A 20,028-nucleotide genomic window follows, 5' to 3' on the forward strand; every position below is an offset into this window, starting at 1 on the left:
AAACAGTATAGATAAACATTGGCAGACTGAGCTGTTTCAGAGATTTAATTTGAGTTTTCCTTTTTTAAGGACTCCTATGTAATGGATTACTTCAAGAATCTCAGCAAATACTTGCATGCAGGTCCTCCTGTGTATTTTGTCCTAGAAGAAGGGCACAACTACACCTCTTTGGAGGGGCAGAACATGGTGTGTGGTGGAGTGGGGTGTAATAACAATTCACTTGTGCAGCAAGTCTTCAGTGCAGCAGAGATTGACAGCTAGTAAGTGCAGCATTTTTCTCATACTGATCTCTAGAGCAAGTATTATAACTAAAGTTGCCCAGCACGTCTTATTACAAGGAACCCTTCCTATTTTACTTGTTTATAACTTTGCCAAGTGTTCGGGCTGAAATTTTCCATGCTTGGGATTCTGCCTTGTACTGAACTTTTTGGAAAACATTAGCAAAAATGGTTCATCAGTTTTCCATTACAATATTAGGGGGAAATACTTTGTTCAGCATGGTTTTTTTTTTTTTTTAAATATGCTGAACAAACGACCAACCTCTACAACTACTGTTTGGTTGAGAAGCTATAGTGCCTCTATGCTTTGGAGCAGAGACTTGAAATTTGGCAGTGAGCTCACCCTGCTGTACGGGATCTGCCCTCTTGCTGTTTCTATGAAAAACTGCCCAAATTTGGCCAAGTTATAACTGAGATTTTTCAAATTTTTAAGACCTGCTCAGTTAGACTTGTTAGAGCTTGACAGCTCAGTTCTCCAAAGAGTCCATCTGTACTTAGCATGCTCCAGCTTGTGACTGCAGGGGCTGAGCAGGACTTTCCCTAGGTTACCTAGGAAGTGGTGGAATCTCCATCCTTAGAGGTTTTTAAGATGCAGCTTGACAAAGCCTTGGCTGGGATAATTTAGTTGGGGTGGTCCTGCTTTGAGCAGGAGGTTGGACTAGATGACTTCCTGAGGTTCCTTCCAACCCTCATCTTCTATGATTCTAATTGCTGTTCCCAGTTCATGTGGTTCTGGACTCAGGAAGGGAGAATTTCTCCTGTGCTCTCGATGATTCCACCCGCTAGTCCCTAGCTAGCATGGAGGAGGAAGTGGTCTGACCCAACTGCAGAATGGACAAGAGACATCGGGGGCAGTGCTTCTCAATATTTCCAGACTGCTGTACCCCTTTCAGGAGTCTGAAACCTGAGCCCCACTGCCTGGGGCTGAAGCATGTAACTTAGCTTCATGGGGGCCCCCTATGGTGTGGGGACCTGGGCAGTTGCCTTGCTTGTGACACCCTAGTGCCAGCCCCACATTTGTGGCCCCCCCCCAAACCCGTCCTGTGACCTCTCCTGGGCTGAGAAACACTGATCTAGATGAGTGAAGTACTCACTGGAAGACTTCTGTGTACCCCCAGGGCGCACATACCCCTGGTTGAGAACTACTGATCTGGGATGTGGCGGGGGGGAGTCACTTGAGACTGGGCACTTGTGGGGAGGGGAGAGACAGGACTGACTGGGCAGAAGAGCAGAACTGGGTGGGGGAGAGACTTAGATCTGAAGAGGAGCTCAGTGGACGTGGGAGACTGGGACAAAGAGCCTGAGGGGGGAAGACTGGGGTTTGGAGTAGGAGCCCTGGATCAGGGGACTGAGCTGAGGAGTCTGGAGTGGGTGAGACTGGCTAGGTGAGGAGACTGGGGATGAGGAGCCAGAGTTGGGGGGAGAGGATAGCACTGGGATAGGCTGGAAGGGACGGGCAGAACACACTTAGGTACCACTAGAAAAACACACACCTCCGGAACCTGGAATGGAAGTTTCCAGTGTCTCAGCATTCCTTGGCTGTCAGCAAATATCTGTGAAACCTCACCAGCAAAATTTCTCATCCTCCTCTAGAGCTTGTCCACATAAAAGATAACTTACTACTCCATTGGCTCAAGTGGCAGAGGTCAGTGCTGTGGATCTAAAGTTCCAATCCTGATGTTGAACCATATGGGTGTCAATATGTCACAATGATGGAATTTTTTTTGTTCAGTTTTTTTTTTTTAAACCTAGTTTGTGTGTAATTTCCTATGTTAAAAGAACACTAAATTTGTGAAGTTGAACACTTTTTAGGAAATGCCAGAATTAAGGTTGTGCATCACTTAAACCATCTATTGGTATGGTCTCACTTGTTTTGTCGTGTTTCAGCACAAGGATAGGCTATGCCCCCTCTTCATGGATCGATGATTATTTTGATTGGGTTAAACCACAGTCTTCCTGCTGCAGATTGTATAATGCTACTGGACAGTTCTGCAATGCTTCAGGTACTCCTAGTTTCCTTTTCCATGTTTCAAGCGTTACTTTCATCTTATTTACAAAAGCTTTTCAAATACATTTTCTTCTAAATAAGGACTTGAATCTACCCTCTTTTATTTAATATCGCAGTGTTCAACCTGCTTTGTGCAACTCCTTTTAAGTGGCTGAGATGTACTTTAAAATGCTTTTCCGTTCTGGAATTATTGCCATTTCTGTAAGGAGAGTAAATTTAAAGCAGTTTAAATGTTACAGTGCTGTCTTCTTGGAAGATGCCTTTTTGGACAACCACTGTTCTAAAAATAACTAATTGGCTTATGGACCGCTTTGATCCTTCTGAGCTCCATGTAATGCAATCAGCAGTTTCCTTTCAGGGCAGTTTATTGCCCTCCATGTGTCTTGAAAATTGCATCAGTTGAATGAATTGCCTACACTGTGCCTGTGTATTGGGATCTGTTGTATAGCATTGAATACAGAACACAGAGTTGGTAACAGTATTTGTTTGTTAGTCTTTAAATTGGACTAGCCTTATCTAACAGGAAATATATAAAAGAAGTAAAACTGAGTATAGTTCAGCATCCCTATAGATGTACCCTTGCTGTCTGGCTGATATTGAGTGCTTTTTATTTTTTCTGCTTTGTTTTTCCCAGTTGTTGATGTATCCTGCGTGCGTTGCCGTCCACTGACTCAAGAAGGCAAGCAGCGGCCTCAGGGTGGAGACTTCATGAAATTTTTGCCAATGTTCTTGTCTGATAACCCTAATTCTAAATGTGGAAAAGGGTAAGTGCCAATAAACTGAATCAGATTAATTTTTGTTGAAAATTAGCATCTGAAATAGGAACCAACTGTGACACTTGTTTGTATTTATGAAATGTATACTCATCACCCAAGCGTCTGGACACACTTGCATTTTTATTTTTAAAACATACTGAACTACAAACCATTTAACAGCAAATCCTATTGTGCTCCTATGAGGCAAAGTTGTGAGAATAGAGAAATGTAGTGCTGTCAACTAAATGAACCAACAAAACTGAATTAAGCATCAGATCTTCTTTTCTAGTTATCTTGTCTGGAACATCATACTTCATACCTTTTCTTGAGGGCTAATGTGTACTCTAGGAGTATCTTCTGATAACACTGTAGAAGCTCTGGCTTGTACTATAAGAGTTTGCAGCTAGTTGTATTCCTCTATTTGTGTTACATTGAGAGATCCTAATTCTTGGCATTAAAATGGGGATGGTTGATCTTATTGTTGCTTGTCCATGAAGTAATACTGTTGCACTTAATTTACAGATGACATGCTGCATATAGCTCTGCTGTCAACTTCATAAATGGTAACTCTGATGTTGGAGCTACTTACTTTATGACTTACCATACAGTGCTAAAAACCTCAGCTGACTTCATTGATGCCATGAAAAAAGCACGGATCATAGCAGATAACATTACTGAAACCATGGGCATCAAAGAAAAGAATTACCGTGTTTTCCCTTACAGGTATGTGTGGATTTTTTTGCCCTAGGAATGTGTGTACAGTAACATTGGGCAGAGGTCCTAGATACTTGAGAAGATGCATGTTGGCTGGATGTTATGTATTGAGAGCTGAGGGAAGATCTTAAAGAATTTTAGTTGCTTTTTACTTTGAATTAGCAGTTGGAAATAAGAAAAACCAGCACCCAATTGACTACCAGCATGTGTTACCTAGGTCACAGTTTGAGAACCTCTGTGTTGAGGTTTTATCAGAACAATTGAATACATGGTGGTTGGGAGCCAGTCCCTTTCCAACCAACTCCTGCCCATGATTCTTCCAATCTACCCCACAATAAAGACAAAGTTAGTTTTCTCCAGTCTGCAGGAATTACTTGTGTCTCCAGTCCTTGCACCATCATCTCTTCTGAGCCATATGTTTTCTGCTTTTCTATCTGAATCTGTGGAAGGCTGAATAGTCATTCAGGAACTTGTGCATGATTTTAGGGATTTTCCTCATATGTCACTATTTCTTCATTTTACCTTCTGCTACCCGCATGCCCTTAAAAACCCCCTTAGTGTTTTATACTACTTACACTGAACATTTGAAAAGTTCAAGTAATTCAAGTTTCTAAAGTCTTGCTTGCTAATTGTTGCTCTCCTCTCTAACTTTCCTGACTCTCTTCCCTGATGCTTTTTCTAAACTGTGAGGAATCTTCCCTCATTCTAAAATCCCTGTGTATGTAAAGAAAAACAAAAAGTCAACTTTTAAACATCCGGAGGAGAAAATTCTCCTCAGACCTCTTCAAAATATCTTACGAAATTAAATTAGAATCAATATTTTGCAGTAAAACGTATTCCTGTGACTTTCACCATCTTTTTAAAAAAAAAAAAAAAAAAATTTGTTTTGAATAGAATATCCTTAATATTAGTTTCATGAAATTCATATCTTCAGGGTTTAGCCTTTTATTATCTATATTTGATATCATTTTTGTTACTGCTCTGTTCTTAAATAAAAACCACTTAGGAAAATAGTTCCCCAGGATTAAAAAAAAAAACTTTAAGGAAAAAGTCTGGTACCTGTGGTACTCTCTGGCTATGTTTACACTTAAAATGCTACAATGGCACAGCTGTAGAGCTTCAATGTAGACACACTAGTACAGCCATGGGAAGGGTTCTTTTGTTGTTATAGTTAATCCACCTCCTGGAAAGGCAGTAGCTAAGTTGATGGAAGAATTCTTTTGTTGACTAACTGCTGTCTACACCCAGGGTAGGTCAGTTTAGCTACATCTCCCAGGGGTATGGATTTTTCATGCCCCTGAGGGATATAGCTATACTGATGCAACTTTTCCGCCTTTAGTCAGGAGAAAGACTATATGGGGGATTTTTCTACAAACCTCAATGACTCAAATACTTGTCACCAAGAATCACCTCCTAAATAATTCTAACCAAATGAATGGCTAATTACCATCTCTCTTCTTTCCACAGTGTATTTTATGTCTTCTATGAACAATATCTGACAATTGTGCATGACACCATCTTTAATCTCTGTGTGTCCCTGGGATCAATATTCTTGGTGACGACTGTGCTGCTTGGCTTTGAAGTGTGGGCTGCTGTGGTGGTATCCATTACTATTGCTATGATACTGGTCAACATGTTCGGAATAATGTGGCTTTGGGGCATAAGCCTGAATGCTGTTTCACTGGTTAATCTTGTCATGGTAAGGGGCAGGAGAGGGGGGTGAGTTTTTTAAAGGGGTTTTAATGCTTTCAGTGCAAAGGCACTGTACGTAGCATGTCCTGAAATCTGAGAGTGGAATTGCCTTATACATCCTGACAATTGTAACTTAATATCTGTTTTATGCAGAACAGTTTTATTTGCTAAGACATATTCCAGCAGCAAAGAGGTGAATCTTTTATGTTGCACTTTAGAAAAGTTGCAAAGTTCCACATGTGTACAGATTCTGTCAGAAAGGTAATTGCACAGTGTGAGATGGCGTGTACAACCCATCTCTTTTACAGTGCAGTGTGCATGCACAGGGAAGAATAATGCTTGGCTGTATCACTAAGTTTTCCTTCCATCATTCCATTACAACTGGTGCAACTTCCATTTGTAGTAGCAATTCTGAAAGCAGGATGCATACTACATCTACCTTGTCTTGTGTGTATGCACCTGCCACACTGTATCTACACCATTAATCACTGCATGATGATTAAGGTTTTACCCAACTGATGCCTCTCCAGAGCAGATCTAGCAACACTATACACAGTCACCAAAGGACAAACAAAACTGGAGCCTCAAAACACAGCTCCTGCAATTTGCCCAGCCTCCAGTGCCTTGTGGCCGGAGTCCTGAAATGGTTCTCCAAGGGCTACACTAGCTTTTTACTCATGCTTCCATTGCACTACAACCTGTTAGGGATATTTCTGTGTCCCTTAACTTAGATTGGCCACAGGCATTTTTACCCTTGATGTTTTAAAGCAGGCTTGAAAAGGGCCCTCTAGTGCTGAAAAGCAGCTTTTGTAAGAGAAATAAGTAGTGAATTAGTGAAGGGAGCCCAGTTCTGAGCGACTCTTGTTTTCAGGGCAGACTTACCAATCTCCATTTGAATTTTTTATAATGCAATTTAGATAAACATTCATTGAGATCTTATGTATATCTGCAAACTTTAAACCTGTGTTTTAGAGTGATATAAAACACAGGATCAAAATTTCACAGCTGGCTCTTATTGACTTGTTTTTAGACAGGATTTTGTAAGACGTTACATAAGAGAATGTTCCTCTCCCCCATCACAGTAAGTGATCACCAAACACTAGCTAGTTTCCTAAGGGTCAATACTCTGGTGCTTTTTACATATTAACTGCATAAATAAATTGTTTTTAAATCAGTCATGGAGCTGAATGCTCATGATTTTGTCACCAGAATCCTCTCGCTCAAAATTTGCCCTGGAATATGAGTAATCCCAGCTTTTTTAAAAAGAAAGACAAATTGTTTAAATGTTTGAGACTCTTGTATATTTAGACTGGCATCTTGGACAATAATTTTATAGCCGCTGTGATGCTTAATATGGGGGCTGAAGTGATACCTGGCACCAAGCTAATTAAAATTGACCTGTTTTTACTTTCAGAGCTGTGGTATCTCAGTGGAGTTCTGCAGTCATGTGACAAGAGCATTCACTGTTAGCTCAAAGAGTAGCAGAGTAGAGCGTGCAGAAGAAGCACTCACCCACATGGGCAGTTCTGTAAGTGTCTGCTCCTTTGTAGTAGTAATTTCTTTTTGATGGTGCAGAGAGAATCACTTAAATGCAAGTTCAGTGCTTCCTATCATCACTGCAACTTTAACCAAGAGGAAGATACCTTGTTACTAATACGTTTATGTTGTAAGATCAACTTTGCCTATCATATATTGGCTGTCATTCTGTAATAACCTTCTGTTATAATGAACATGTCAGTCGCAATTCCCTAGCTAATTCTGGACTTCTGTTTATAAACCCTATTTTTAGGCCTACAACTTTTGATTGGTTTGATTAGACTGTAAATTGTGATGCTTAAACCAATTACTTAAAAATGAATTTTAGAAAGTTTATAATCTGACTAATTTTAAAATTGACTTTCAATTTATTGGCTCAGGTGTTCAGCAAGCATTATAGAACTCCAAACTTCACACAGTTGCAACTCACATTTTAGTCTCTTTTAATATAGAGTTAAGCCGGAATCTTCCTTAGTTTGGCAGTGCTTTCAACCAGAATTAGTTGGAGCATAGGCTAAAGCCTAAATGAAGCTTGCACTCAGGCTAGTTATGATAGCTAACCATGGTAGGAACATATGTATTTTGGGAGTCTCAGCAGTTGCTTGGGTGATTAGCCACCCTGCAGAGCCATACACAAGTTAGTGTCCTTGCTGATGCTGCATTCCCTCGTGTGTCACTAGGACTTCTGGGAGCATAGGTCTTAGTGCTGAAGTAAGCTGAGCTGCTGTGACTTTCCCAGTGAATTGTGGGGAAGGCATTGGAGGACAGCACTAGAGTGGTATAGTCTGTGTCCTCTACAATGTGGACAGGTTACTAGCCTGACTGCAAGCTTCACTTGGACTTTAGTGAGCCAGCTAGCCTGGGTTGGAAACATCATCAAAGTTGGGCAAATGTCTGTGTGGATGGAACCTGGGTTGGGGACAACATCCAAGAAAGGACCTGAGTTAAGTCTGCAGTGAAGTCATACCCACAGAATAACTAACCCATGATAAAATCTCAGTGAAGACCAGGCCATTTCAGTTTTTCTATCTGTTAGCAAGTCAAGATAAACCAGAGGGGGGATCCTTTTTTCTAATTGAAGATGCTCCCTGACTGAAAGCAGTGGCCTGTGTAAAGGCTTATGGCTAGTCTACGCTTAAAACTTACAGCGGCACAGCTGTATCGGTACACCTGTGCCACTGTAAGAGTGCTTCTGTAACACTTGTCAGCAGCGGAGAGCTCTTCTGCCAACATAATAAAACCACCTAAATGTACAACGGTAGCTATGTCAGTGGGAGATGCTCTCCTGCTTGCTGTCCACACAAGTGCTTACGCTGGCAAAACATATGTTGCTCAGAGGATGTTTTTTCACACCCCAGAATGACAAAAGTTTTGCTGGAATAAGTGCTAGTTTAGACAAGGCCTTAAATATAATTCAAGCACATGATGAGGCTGAAAATGAGCCTAAATCAGCTGTCCATGTCATGATTAAATAGAACCTTATTGTGGTGATTAACACATGACATTATAAGGGGAAATGGTTGTCAAATGTTTTTGGCCAACTCAAAATTCCCTCTACTAGTTTTTTGTTCCTCTAACATCTAAATAGTAATTTCATTTTATAAGGGGGTGAGAGAGGAAGTAGTGTTACGGCGTGATTCTTTATTAAGTGGGACTCCAAGTAAACTTTCTGGATCTCATTTCCTTTTTTGACTATATACTTATTTTAGCTATATCCCTATTATCCTTCCTCTATTGTGTTAAATTTAACCCTGCTCTAGGTAGTATAAGGGATGATTATACTTTCAAGGAATATTGCAATATTTAAACTTGCAGAAAGGGATGTTCCTTCCTACTTACTATTCTGCTATTGAATAAATTACTCAGTCATCACGTCATTTAGTATGAAAGCACTTATTTTAAACTTCTTTTGTTACCAGGTTTTCAGTGGTATCACTCTGACAAAATTTGGAGGAATTGTAGTGCTGTTCTTCTCCAAATCCCAAATCTTTCAGATCTTCTACTTCAGGATGTATCTAGCTATGGTAGTGCTTGGAGCTACCCACGGATTAATATTTCTTCCTGTTCTGCTTAGTTATATAGGTAAGGTGCTAAAGATGGATTTTAAAATTACTCTTGCAAATTATCCCTTTTCATTCAGGTGAGAAAAGGAGCCTACAACAGTATACCTATATAAACTGTCCTTAAAAACAGCTGTTGGTATCTGGTATAGTTGCTTCGTATACAGTGAACGCCTTCTGTGAAACACTGATAGTTTAGTTTGTAGTAATTTGGTCCTGTTAAAACCAGGTCTGGTTATAGGGGAATTTGCCTTCCTTTTCAGTAGTCTACAAATATGGTTGAACACCTTGTGGTAGCACTCTTGGAGTGCTACCAACTCCAATAATTTGTCTAAGTTAAAAACATCTGTTAACTGAAAAATACTTAATTCTGCTTCCCCTTGTCACCCATTTAGAAGGTGAAACCTCTCTCCAGTCTAGCTTTTGTACATCACTTATAATATGAAAGTAAATATTAATTGGTAATGGATCGTTAGCAGTTGTGCTGTATACAAAATAATTTAATCCTCAAAATTGGTGTTTGGCATATAGATCTTAGTGTTAAGATCACCTCACTTAAACATTGGTTCTTAGCTACTTTGAAGAAATGCTCTTCAGGAAAGCTGTACTTCATTTAGAGGAAATACTTAGCTAGAAAGTAGATAATCCACCAGTTCTGTTTTGACTAACAATACTGCCTCCCTGGTTTGTAGCTTGCCATAGTGCTGAAGGAGGATTTCAAAATATAACTTTCCTTTTTCTTTTACTCAGGCCCGTCAGTAAATAAAGCTAAAACTCGTGCTGCACAAGAAAGATACAAAGGTACAGAACGAGAGAAACTTCTCTATTTCTAGTCCTTTTAATAAAGTGTTCAGTGGACTTCATGAACTGTGGCTTAAGCCCCATTCAGCAAAAGGCTGAACTGCAGCAATATTCTATGACTATCACACTGTAACCACTGGTTTGACTTGTGCACCAATCCAACTACAGGACAGCAGCTTTGGACATAAAGCTTTCAAACTCAGGAATGCTACATGTGACTCATGGACTAGAATTACTAAAAGTAGATGTATTAACAGGATCTCTATTTTAAGAGGCTGCATCTTTGAGAAATATAACAAGTTGAATCGCTTTTTCCAGCAAACTCAAGGTGACATGTGTATGAGAATGGACTGCCAAACCACTGAAGCTACTTTTAAATGCAACTCAATGCAATTTTTTGGCTTTATTTTTAGGGAAAAACAAGCCATTGTGTAATATTTTTAGTAATATTTGCCACCATGGTCTGTATATACTTTATTATAAAATTTGTAGTTCAAAATCTCATTACTTAAATGCAATAAATTATACATTTTGTATGAAAACAGTACACTATTTCAGAAAGTTGTAGGCTTCATGAGAGCATGTTCTCCAAAAATCTGCTTAAAGAAGGTGACATGTTCTTCACAGTGTTCTCCTACAAGACAGGACAAAAGGTTTAGGGATAATGTAATAGGGTTTTGTGCTAAGATAGGCGGGGGGGATGTTAAAATTTAGAACAAAATAAACTGCACCAGTACTAGTGTTCAGCTTTTTCCTACTTGGAGGTTACACTTGCTTATGTTTTTAGCTTTCTCATTCGACGCTACTATTTTAGAGTGAACTTTTAAGGCCTGTCAGCTGAATAGCCTTAAGTGGATATTTGTCTGCTGCTTTTGTTTTTAATGGTGCTTTCACCTAGGTGAGATTGTTTAAGATTGCCTGTAGGGAAAACTGCAAGATCTGGGTATATTTTTGCTAAGCTAGAGGCACCTGCAGCACAAATTTTGCAATAACTGGTTAGGGAAGTATTAAAGCAGTTAAATGGATACTGATAGTGCTCCTCTGTTACTTTGTTTTGGGTTTAGGTTGAGCCTGTTACCTTGTCAGTTTACAATTTTGTTAGTCACTAATCTATCCTAATTTTCAGGTGATTTCAAACAAGAGGAATGAGACAGCAGGGGTGGTACAAGTCAATTTTTTTTATGCAGTGGAGTTAGTTTCAAATTGGTTTAGGTTGATGAGAATGTTCACTTAACTATAATTATTTTGAAAGGTTCTTCTGTATGCACTTTTGTAAACTTGATATTAGGGGAAGGGCACTGAAGTCTAACTTAAATGTTTCTAATATTAAACTTAGCCTGTTTTGTTTATACCTTGATGTGCAACTTTTCTTTGTGTGATGGCAAAAAAAGCAACATGTGTGGGATGCAGAGAGAATGTTTGCTGAAGTTCTAAGCAGTATCTGTTGCGACTCCCAGACTGGGATGACAGATAAATGATTGAGCAGAACTAGCCTGCTAAAAGTAACAGTGGGGATACTGCAGCTGCTGGCATACAAGTGTGCCTGAGGCTCTGGGTCGGTACATGTGAACCTGTGTGGCAATGTCCCCATAGCTATTGCAGACATACTCCCAGCTGCAATGTAGCCTGAGCCTTAGTGGTTACAGTAGTATATAAACACTGTTTTCATAAATTAATTCATTACTTGTTTGACTTATCTGGCCACTCTTGTTCATGATTAGACTCCTTCCACTGATTCAAGTTACAAAATTATCTGCTAAATTACAAATACTGAACAAAAGTCATGACATCTCTATCCTTTCAGCCTTCTTCAACTCTCTGCCTCAACATAAGTGTGACTATTTTAAACACCTGATGGAAAAAGGCTGGTGTGAATCTGTCTTATGATTAAACTAAATCCTGCCAGTATTAGGAGCCAACTAGCACTACAGGACTGTGTACATCAGCAAAACTATTTAAAAGTATAATTAGCTACAGCTTTATGGTAGCTAGGGCAAGTTGGCATTTTAACATAGTGGTCAAGCTGAATATATCCTCCTCAGTCAAGTAATTAAATCTTTAGAACATTTTACCCCATGTAGACAGGACTTAGTCTAGTCCTGCCCCTATGCTTAAAAGGAATCAGCTAGTGTGTTCAGAGTTCTTGAACATGTTAACACTGGTGATCCTATTAAAGACATTACCTCTAGTCTTTAATTTTTAGTATGGGGTAAAATTGTTCACCTTCCACATCACAATTTCTTAAAACTAATTAGTCATGGTTACATTTAGCCCCATTTATAAATTCAAGGGTTAATAAATTAATAAAGGTATTCTAGTCAATGGCTAAGGCTGCTTGTTACTGGAGTTTAGGAGCTTCAGTCATATTAGCTATGAAACAAGTATCGGCTTGTCATCTATAACTGGAATAATTTTATACATTGTGGGACTAAAGCAGAAGGCACCCATTAATTGCAGCATGGAGAGATACTCTAGGTTAGGACTAATGTCCCAGCATTTCTCCTCCTTGAGGAGAGCTTTAGATAACAATTGGCTTCTACAGCCAAAATTGACCCTCAGGGATCTCATCTCCAGCCCCCTTTACAATCCCACCAGGGGCTGTTAGGTCAAAAAGTAGCTGTTTTTCCACCTTGAGCCAGTGATAATCTTCAGTAAGCAGGACCCAACCTGTTGAACAGGAAGCCACTGCTAACTTGACCACACATTTGCATTAAAGAAAGTCAGATTCTAGGTAAACAATATAAACTCATTTCCTTATGCCTTCCTTTTACCTGGGGTGAAATTAGGGTTTCCTCGTAGCCTTTGATTTCTTTGCTCAAAGAACCTGAATATAGTATAAAAAAGCATGTCATCATCTGCCTGCTTTGCTGCATCAAGGAACTTGCGGGCAGAAACACTGTCATGTCCTCCAATACCCCTGATGAATCGCAAGGCAGCCAGCACCTGGTGCTTGGACAATAGAACCTCTACTATTTCATCATTTGCCGTAGAAAGTCTCTGCAATGCCAAATAAGATACAATTAAAGCCATAAAGTGATTCTCTAAATACTGCAGAAAAATCATATTTAGTACTGTAATACAGTCCCATTTAGTCACCTCATACATTAACTGATCAGGTACAATAGGGTCTTAATTGCTACTGTCTACCTGTAATCCCACATTCATGTGACATTAGAGCAGCATATTTGTTTACACACTAATTCTTACCTTTAACATGTCCAGAGACAACTGATGTGCAGGGGGATAAATGCTCTCAAGGGACAATAGCAGACAGGCCTGAAACAGCAACAAACTAACTTTTGAAGCAGTACTTTTGAAGTTAAGTATTAACCCTTTTACATTATTTACTTATCCATTCCCCTTAACAGTTCGCATGGAATCCATATTACCGTACATACCAATGGCTTTGAGTCACTTAGCACATGGTACTGCAGGAATTGATGAAGCATGTAGAACAGATTGTGCTGAACAAGTGTTTTGATGACCAGTTCATACAGATAGTGCTGAGGATGCAAGAGACAGGGAAAGAAACTAAAGCAGTTTGACTCAATATCAAGTCTTCAGTTGTTTGAGTTTCAGGATCTTTTAGAAGGTGGAACTGAATAAGATTTTAGTTAGAACCGTACGTAACAGACCTTCAGTTTGAGTACTAACTTTCCCTATTCCCAGTTAAATGTAAGCACTGTAGCTCAATAAAAGACTGAAGAAACTTCATTCTATAGCTCAAATAATTAGAGTAAGGCTGCCAGCTTTGGTAGCCAATAGAGATGGTGAATTTATCTTCTGCTTCAGCATCTGCTGAAATTGTATTAAAAACAGCCTTAGAATCATAGTGATGTAGTAAATTTCAGGTAGCCATTATAGACAGGATCCTTCACCTTCCCGTCAGAGAAACTTCTCCCACTGCAGCCAAGCCCTGCTCTTCCTCCTGCTTTTTGAAAATCTTGACTGTATTTTGGACTGGTATCTAAAACACTACTCATCTCCCACCTCTACTCCTGTAACATCCTCTTCAAGGCCCACACCATTCTCCTCCCATTCTCCAGGAAACAGGATTTAAAAAAGTGTGAGCAGCATTGCCGCATCTTTCTGTTTGAGAAACTTTACCTGCACTGCAATCTGGAACTGGTTAAGAGAGCGAATGTATTCCATCAAGACTGCTATAGTGAACTTGTGAGGTGCTTCCTATGCAGCAAGAGGAAAAATTATGGTAGTTAAAATTTTACTTGTGTACTGGTTAATGGCTTAGCTTAGCACCAGATCCTCACTTCAAGCACTAGCAGAAGTTACTGTTATCTGACCCAACACTCACTATTTCCCGCTTTCCTTTGACTCCATAGTTTTGATATTCAATTTCTGTTACTAAAGATAACTTGTGTTCTCCAGAAGAATTGTAATGAGTAGCACCAGTATTTCACTAGTATCATGTACCCAACCCTCTTAGGAAAGTTTCCCTGTCTAGCACTATGAGTTCTGTGCACTTGATTCATTCACACATACAAGTTAACAGTTTCTTCACTAACCTTCTTTTCAGTAAACACCGACAGAACATGTGTATACATGTCAGACTGGTCAATAACCGCTTGGGTACGGACTGGTCGTTTCAGAAGGGGATTGCCTCGGCTCTGGCCTGTTTCTATCACCTACAATGAGGGAGAGGGAAGACAAATGAATAGTCTTATAATAGGAAGCTATTTTGCACATAGGGCTAAGTAATCTAGTAGGTGTTAGCCTTAGATCAGACTGACTTTGCTCTAAAGGTAACATGGTGTTTAAGAGCTGAATCGAGTATTTGTCAGTTATTCTGCAATGAAAAATCTTCAGCAAGTCAAATTTTGGTGGGGCACAGTTCTGCACAAGCTAGCCTCTAATATATACTAAATACAATGTAGAATGTGCTTTATTGTAGTGTAGGTGATTCCCATTGGCAGCTCAAGAGGTCCACCAGAAATGTACCCAAGTTGAGTAAACTTGAATAACCTAAAAAAGTGATGTTATGGTTAAGATTTCTAAAACAAGTCAGAAAATTCTAACTCATGGTTCTGACAGCAACAGTAAAGTTAAAGTTCTGTATATATGGACAGGGGAAGGTGCACTTGCTGTGGCTGACTGACTTTAGTTTTCATTTGTGAAGACAACTAGAAAGGTTAATATTTTTAAAATTCATTGTCTAAATAGCCACTGCTGCAGATTACTTACCATGGTATAACTCTGTTCTGCTTCCAAGTACTTTTTATACTCATGATTGAGTTTATCAAAAACAGTGGCTATCACAGCCAATGTTCCCCTCTGTGGTTCACTTAACACTGAAAGACAATAGCCATAAAAGACAAGATACTGATACAACAATCCCTTCATAGCTACTGTTTTACCACAGACTTTAATCTATACAAGGTGAGCATTACATGCAGGAAGTGCTCTTAACCCCAGTAGAGTAGGTCATCTGACCCCTGAACATCCTAAATTCCAATTTCCCTTTATACTAAGGCTATGTCTACACTATGGGCATTACAACTGCCGCTAAAGCACTGGTAGCCTAGACACTTCCCACATCAACAAAGTGTTTTTCTGTCTTTGTAGGTAATCCACCTCTCCCCACGTGGTTGCAGCCATGTCTACACAGGGGATTAACTATGGTGCTCAGGTGTGTGAGAACATAGCTAGATCAATCTAAATTTTAATTGTAAACCAGGACTAAGCTTAATTGGAATGCAAATGCCCTTTGCTATGATATGAAGTTGTTTCATGGGGTTTGAAGAAGGAACCAGATTCATCTTATTTTTCAAATGTGTGCATGCATATAATAGCCATCAGAAATGATTTGCTGTAGGCGATATTCAAAAGCAACGTGGCTTAGATACTGTTGGGCAGCATAGGCACCATCACTAATGAGAAATTCTGTTTAGAATGTGGTACAGTCACTCGTAGACAGAATGCTCTCTTATTTTAGTCCCTGTTCACAAAATAAGACTGAGCTCCAAGCACTAGAGAATTAGTCTTGGAGGACAGTGTAGGAAGGCACCTCTGAACTTCTTCCAAGAATGAGATAGAGACACACAACCAGTAAGAGCAAGACTTACTCTGAGAACACACAGATAGAATAACTATTTTGCATTCCTTTCTCTGGAGAAGAAAATCCATTAGCTTTCCTTTATCTGGCAAAAGGTTAACCACGGGTTCAAGTTTCACCTCGAGGTTCCAGAGATAACCTAGATTTGAAAGAGCCAACCATCAAGCCTTATTAAAAATATTATCTAAAGCAAACAACTAATTACACATGTAGTGAGGGTCACTTCAGTTTTGACTTAACCCATAAAGTCATAAGTTGGGTGTCTTCTATTTCCATACAAGTTATTTTACACTTAGGCTATCTTTACACATCCGGCAGTGCAGGATTGATTTTGCAGCTTCAACTGAGTGGCAGTAAAGACTTGCTCAATTGAACCCGGAAGTCAACTCCGTAAATCCACCCCAACAAGTAGTGTAGTGCTGTGGCAACGGGAGGGCATTTTGTGTTGACACAGCGCAGTAGGGATGCCGCGGTAAGTAGACATTAGGAAGTCGATAAGAGATATGCAAGTTACTGTACATAGCTTGCCTATCTCCCGTCGACTGCCGCCGAAATCTCAGACCAGTGTAGACCAAGCCTTAGTTTCTCCTATTCTGCCTCTTTTATTAAGAGGTATCCAAAATAGGTAATGAAACTAAGTGACAGGCATGTAATCACCTTTACTTATGCTTCAGTACCCCTGCTGTCTATTAGTGAGATTCACATTGGTCACTTCCATTTAGATCAGTGGTTCCCAAAGCAGCGTCCCTGAACCCATGTGTTTCTACCCTGGGTCCATCCATTGAGCCAGAGCACTGCAGCAGACACTTGCCACACTGACGATGCCATTTTGTTCTCACATGCACAGTGTGCGTGATGTCATGCTGGCAGGGGTGTTCTTACTTTGACACAGTTTAATGGTTGTAACAAATAACCAATAATGCAGATTGTTTACTTTTGGTTCCTTTGAGTCTTATTTTAATTATGAAATTTTTTTTAAATAAACTAACATAGTTGTTAGAATAACAACATGAAACTTATGTATCACAAATGAAAAGGTTCCTGGAACTTTAGTCAGATGCCAGAAGGGTCCGTGGTAGGAAAAAGAGTGGGAGCCTTTGATTTAGACTATTAAAAAGCTAATAGTGGAAGGATACAGGTACTATACTTCAATCTAAAAATTAATGGGAAACTTATCACTTCCAATTTACCTTCACTTGCGCTGATTATAATATCAGGCTGAAAGACAATCCAGGAGGAAGAATCTAAATGTTAAAGAAAATTCTTACGAAATAAAACACCAGCCCTACTTCTGACACTAGCATATCTGTTTATTAAGCTACCCCCATCATATTAGCAGTGGCTTAAATAAATAAATAAACCCACAGAAGCTGATTAGGACCAAATTCAAGCAGACTCACTGTTTCCTTTGTTGTTTATCATTCCTTATGAACCAGTCACAAGATGATTTCCTCGTTTCCCTATGACATTTCAACTGAATACATTAAAGGAACTTCTTTCCTATTAACGTTAACTTGCATTTTGATTCTGATTTGATGCAGCCAGAGCACACTTTTGCTTTCAACAGCTTTATAGCACCATTTAATTCTCAGAGAAGCCTTATTTGGAATAAATAAGAAACTATAAACCGCACAATGCCATCTTAGCAACATTAGAGTGGAACTACATTTCAAATATTTTGGTTGAAATAGCCCAGTACTCCATTCTGTCACCAAAAAGCCTACGTGCTGCAAATCTCTAGTACTAGACACCTGCATGTCTAACAGGCAAGGACGAACAAATGTTTGATTCCTTCTTTTCACTTTATTTCTAGTAGCAGAAATGCTCTAAATTTGCAGGTGCATACACAGTGCAACTATTAGATCTGGACAAAGTTCCAGAATAAAACTGAACCAAAGGATACAGAGTTTGCAGGGAACAGGAGACTGATTAGTCATGGAGGCTGGACCTGCACATGGAGGAAAAAAAGTCAAGTCCCAGGACAGATGGATTTCTGTAATGACAGCTTTTCTGTAGAACTAAATACTATACGCGTTACAGCTCCCAAGGAGCAGAAGTCACAAAAAGCTTATGTTCTTAGTGCATTACTATGCAACTACACTTAAATGGTGACAAAAGCAAGAGTAAAATATATCATGGTTCACAAACCTCGGATACTACATCAAGACGGAAAACAGGTGGTTAATTTCTTGCATAAAAAAAGAATGTGTGCACTAATCAACTAATAAATCTTAGCCTCCAATTGTCATGAGTAAGTAACACCCACACTAATGAATGGTTTTGTTTGAGAAATAAGTGGAGAGGCAGAAGGAGCATAGAGTCTCTCAAAAGGCAACAAGTTCTGCAGTCAATTAACAGTGATATATAGCTTCTTGTTCATAGAGCTACATCAAAGCAACAAGCTATTAGGTTAAAATACTTTGCAACAGTAAGTGTCAAGTTATTTCAACATAAACAAGAATTCCACAACTCAGTTAAAAAAAAAAACAAGCCATAACCCATCCTAACACAATAAAAATGCTTCACAGTTTGCTTCATATTGCATGCAAGCACATTATTGTATGTATTAGTTCCTCAAAAAACTAGATAGTGCTTTTTGCATTCTGAAATTAAGCAATCCTTTTTGTAACACAATATTACTAGTGAAGTAGTTACATATATACCCCAAAACACACACCAGTTGCCAAGTCACATCTTCTAGAATCACTATTTCCACTGTGACTTTAGAAAAAAGAACAGGTCAGAATTAAGTTCTTTAAAATGGAAGATCACTTCTCAGACAAAATATATATAATGAGATCCTCTAGTCTAGTCTAACATGACCACTTTGTGCTACACTGCTAGTAGAATTTTAACTGTACTGCTACTGTATCTGACCTAGGGACAAACATCCCAGTGCAGAAAGGATCCTCAGGTGGTGCAGTGTTTGTGTAAGTAGGGGTTACTATTCCACCCATGGCCGGTGTAATAGGCCAGGATAGTGCTATGCCCTACACATAGCAGGTCCAGAACTGGGGGAGTGCAAAAGTGTGCTTTATATCACCATAGCTTTATTGTAACACAGCATATGGCCCACAGAAATCAGAAGGTATTTTTAACGTCTCCTACTGTAACAAGTCAGTACTTTAATTTTAATGAGTGAACATGAACAAAACTCACACACCACTTGAAAATTTTACCTCAAGGTACAAATGTAGGTGATTAAGTATCTAGCTGAAGGAGTAATTGTTACGTTTGCGCATTTTATCATAGTTTAAGCACAAGAGGAGAGGAAGGGTGGTCAAGTGACTAGGGACATTCAGCTGGGGCTCAGAAGACTGGGTTCAAGTCCTGGCTCTGCCACAGACTTCCTGAATGACTCTGGACAAATCACTTACTCTCTGTGCCTTGTAACGTACCCCATCCCACCTCCTAAAATGGGGATAATAGCACTTCCCTACCTCACAGGTGTTGTGAGGAAAAATACAGTAAAGACTAAGGCACTTCAATACTGTGGTAATGGGGGCCATCACCTCTATGTACCTACGACTGAAAAACATATTCACTGTGTTTAAGTGCCATGTAATAATTTTACCTGCCACAGGGATCTGATAGGGCTGTATTGATTGAGCTGGAAGAACAAGTTGATGAAGGGTAACAGTCCCATCAAATTCTCCTTTTAGCTTGATATCAAATATTACAGATGTCTAAAATTGAAAAGAAAGTGCCCCTCATTTTCATGCCCAGGAGAAGATATTCCGCAATTACAAGAACACATGTAAAATTACCCATGTTCAAAAGCTTTTGCATTTATTTCATCCTCTGCTTTCATAATAATTAAATCATGTTTCTTACTCCACTTGGTTTATAGCTGTTTCAAATTACCAGAAGAATGTTTTCCTCAAAATTATGATAGACTTATGTAATATCTCACTACTTCCATAACCTTAAAGCCAAGTTTGAATTTTGTAAACATTAGGTAAAAAACAGATGGTGTGATTCTGCCACAAGTAGGGAGAACTGTATTAGAGAGATCTCACAGTTCATATTACAGGGACTCCATGGCAAACTTGCAATTAACAGTAAGTACATAACCTATTCAAATTGTGTACTGTCTGCATTCTGCGTGTGTACA

At 39.3% G+C, this 20,028-nt stretch overlaps 2 protein-coding genes across 2 annotated transcripts in view; one reads left to right on the forward strand and one right to left on the reverse strand.

The window, feature by feature from the left end:
- The window catches only part of NPC1 (NPC intracellular cholesterol transporter 1), a 50,120-nt gene extending 38,639 nt beyond the window's left edge, over positions 1–11,481 (forward strand). Inside the window, 8 exon segments of the mRNA XM_067546608.1 lie at positions 70–260; positions 2,166–2,281; positions 2,921–3,050; positions 3,564–3,764; positions 5,223–5,454; positions 6,862–6,975; positions 8,903–9,065; positions 9,794–11,481. Of these exon segments, the coding sequence (XP_067402709.1) occupies positions 70–260; positions 2,166–2,281; positions 2,921–3,050; positions 3,564–3,764; positions 5,223–5,454; positions 6,862–6,975; positions 8,903–9,065; positions 9,794–9,876 (1,230 nt within the window). The 3' untranslated portion in view covers positions 9,877–11,481.
- The window catches only part of RMC1 (regulator of MON1-CCZ1), a 28,064-nt gene continuing 17,454 nt past the window's right edge, over positions 9,419–20,028 (reverse strand). Inside the window, exons 10-20 of the mRNA XM_067546622.1 lie at positions 19,489–19,600; positions 17,818–17,862; positions 17,105–17,158; positions 15,925–16,053; positions 15,044–15,150; positions 14,368–14,487; positions 13,952–14,029; positions 13,243–13,347; positions 13,052–13,120; positions 12,616–12,841; positions 9,419–10,478 (exon numbers count right to left, since the gene is read on the reverse strand). Of these exons, the coding sequence (XP_067402723.1) occupies positions 10,399–10,478; positions 12,616–12,841; positions 13,052–13,120; positions 13,243–13,347; positions 13,952–14,029; positions 14,368–14,487; positions 15,044–15,150; positions 15,925–16,053; positions 17,105–17,158; positions 17,818–17,862; positions 19,489–19,600 (1,125 nt within the window). The 3' untranslated portion in view covers positions 9,419–10,398. The remainder of the gene's footprint in view (positions 10,479–12,615; positions 12,842–13,051; positions 13,121–13,242; positions 13,348–13,951; positions 14,030–14,367; positions 14,488–15,043; positions 15,151–15,924; positions 16,054–17,104; positions 17,159–17,817; positions 17,863–19,488; positions 19,601–20,028) is intronic.

This window comes from Emydura macquarii, unplaced genomic scaffold (assembly GCF_026122565.2).
Source record: "Emydura macquarii macquarii isolate MOO-44397 ecotype Brisbane River unplaced genomic scaffold, CSIRO-AGI_Emac_v2 contig_212, whole genome shotgun sequence".
In the NCBI taxonomy this organism is placed as follows: domain Eukaryota; kingdom Metazoa; phylum Chordata; order Testudines; family Chelidae; genus Emydura; species Emydura macquarii.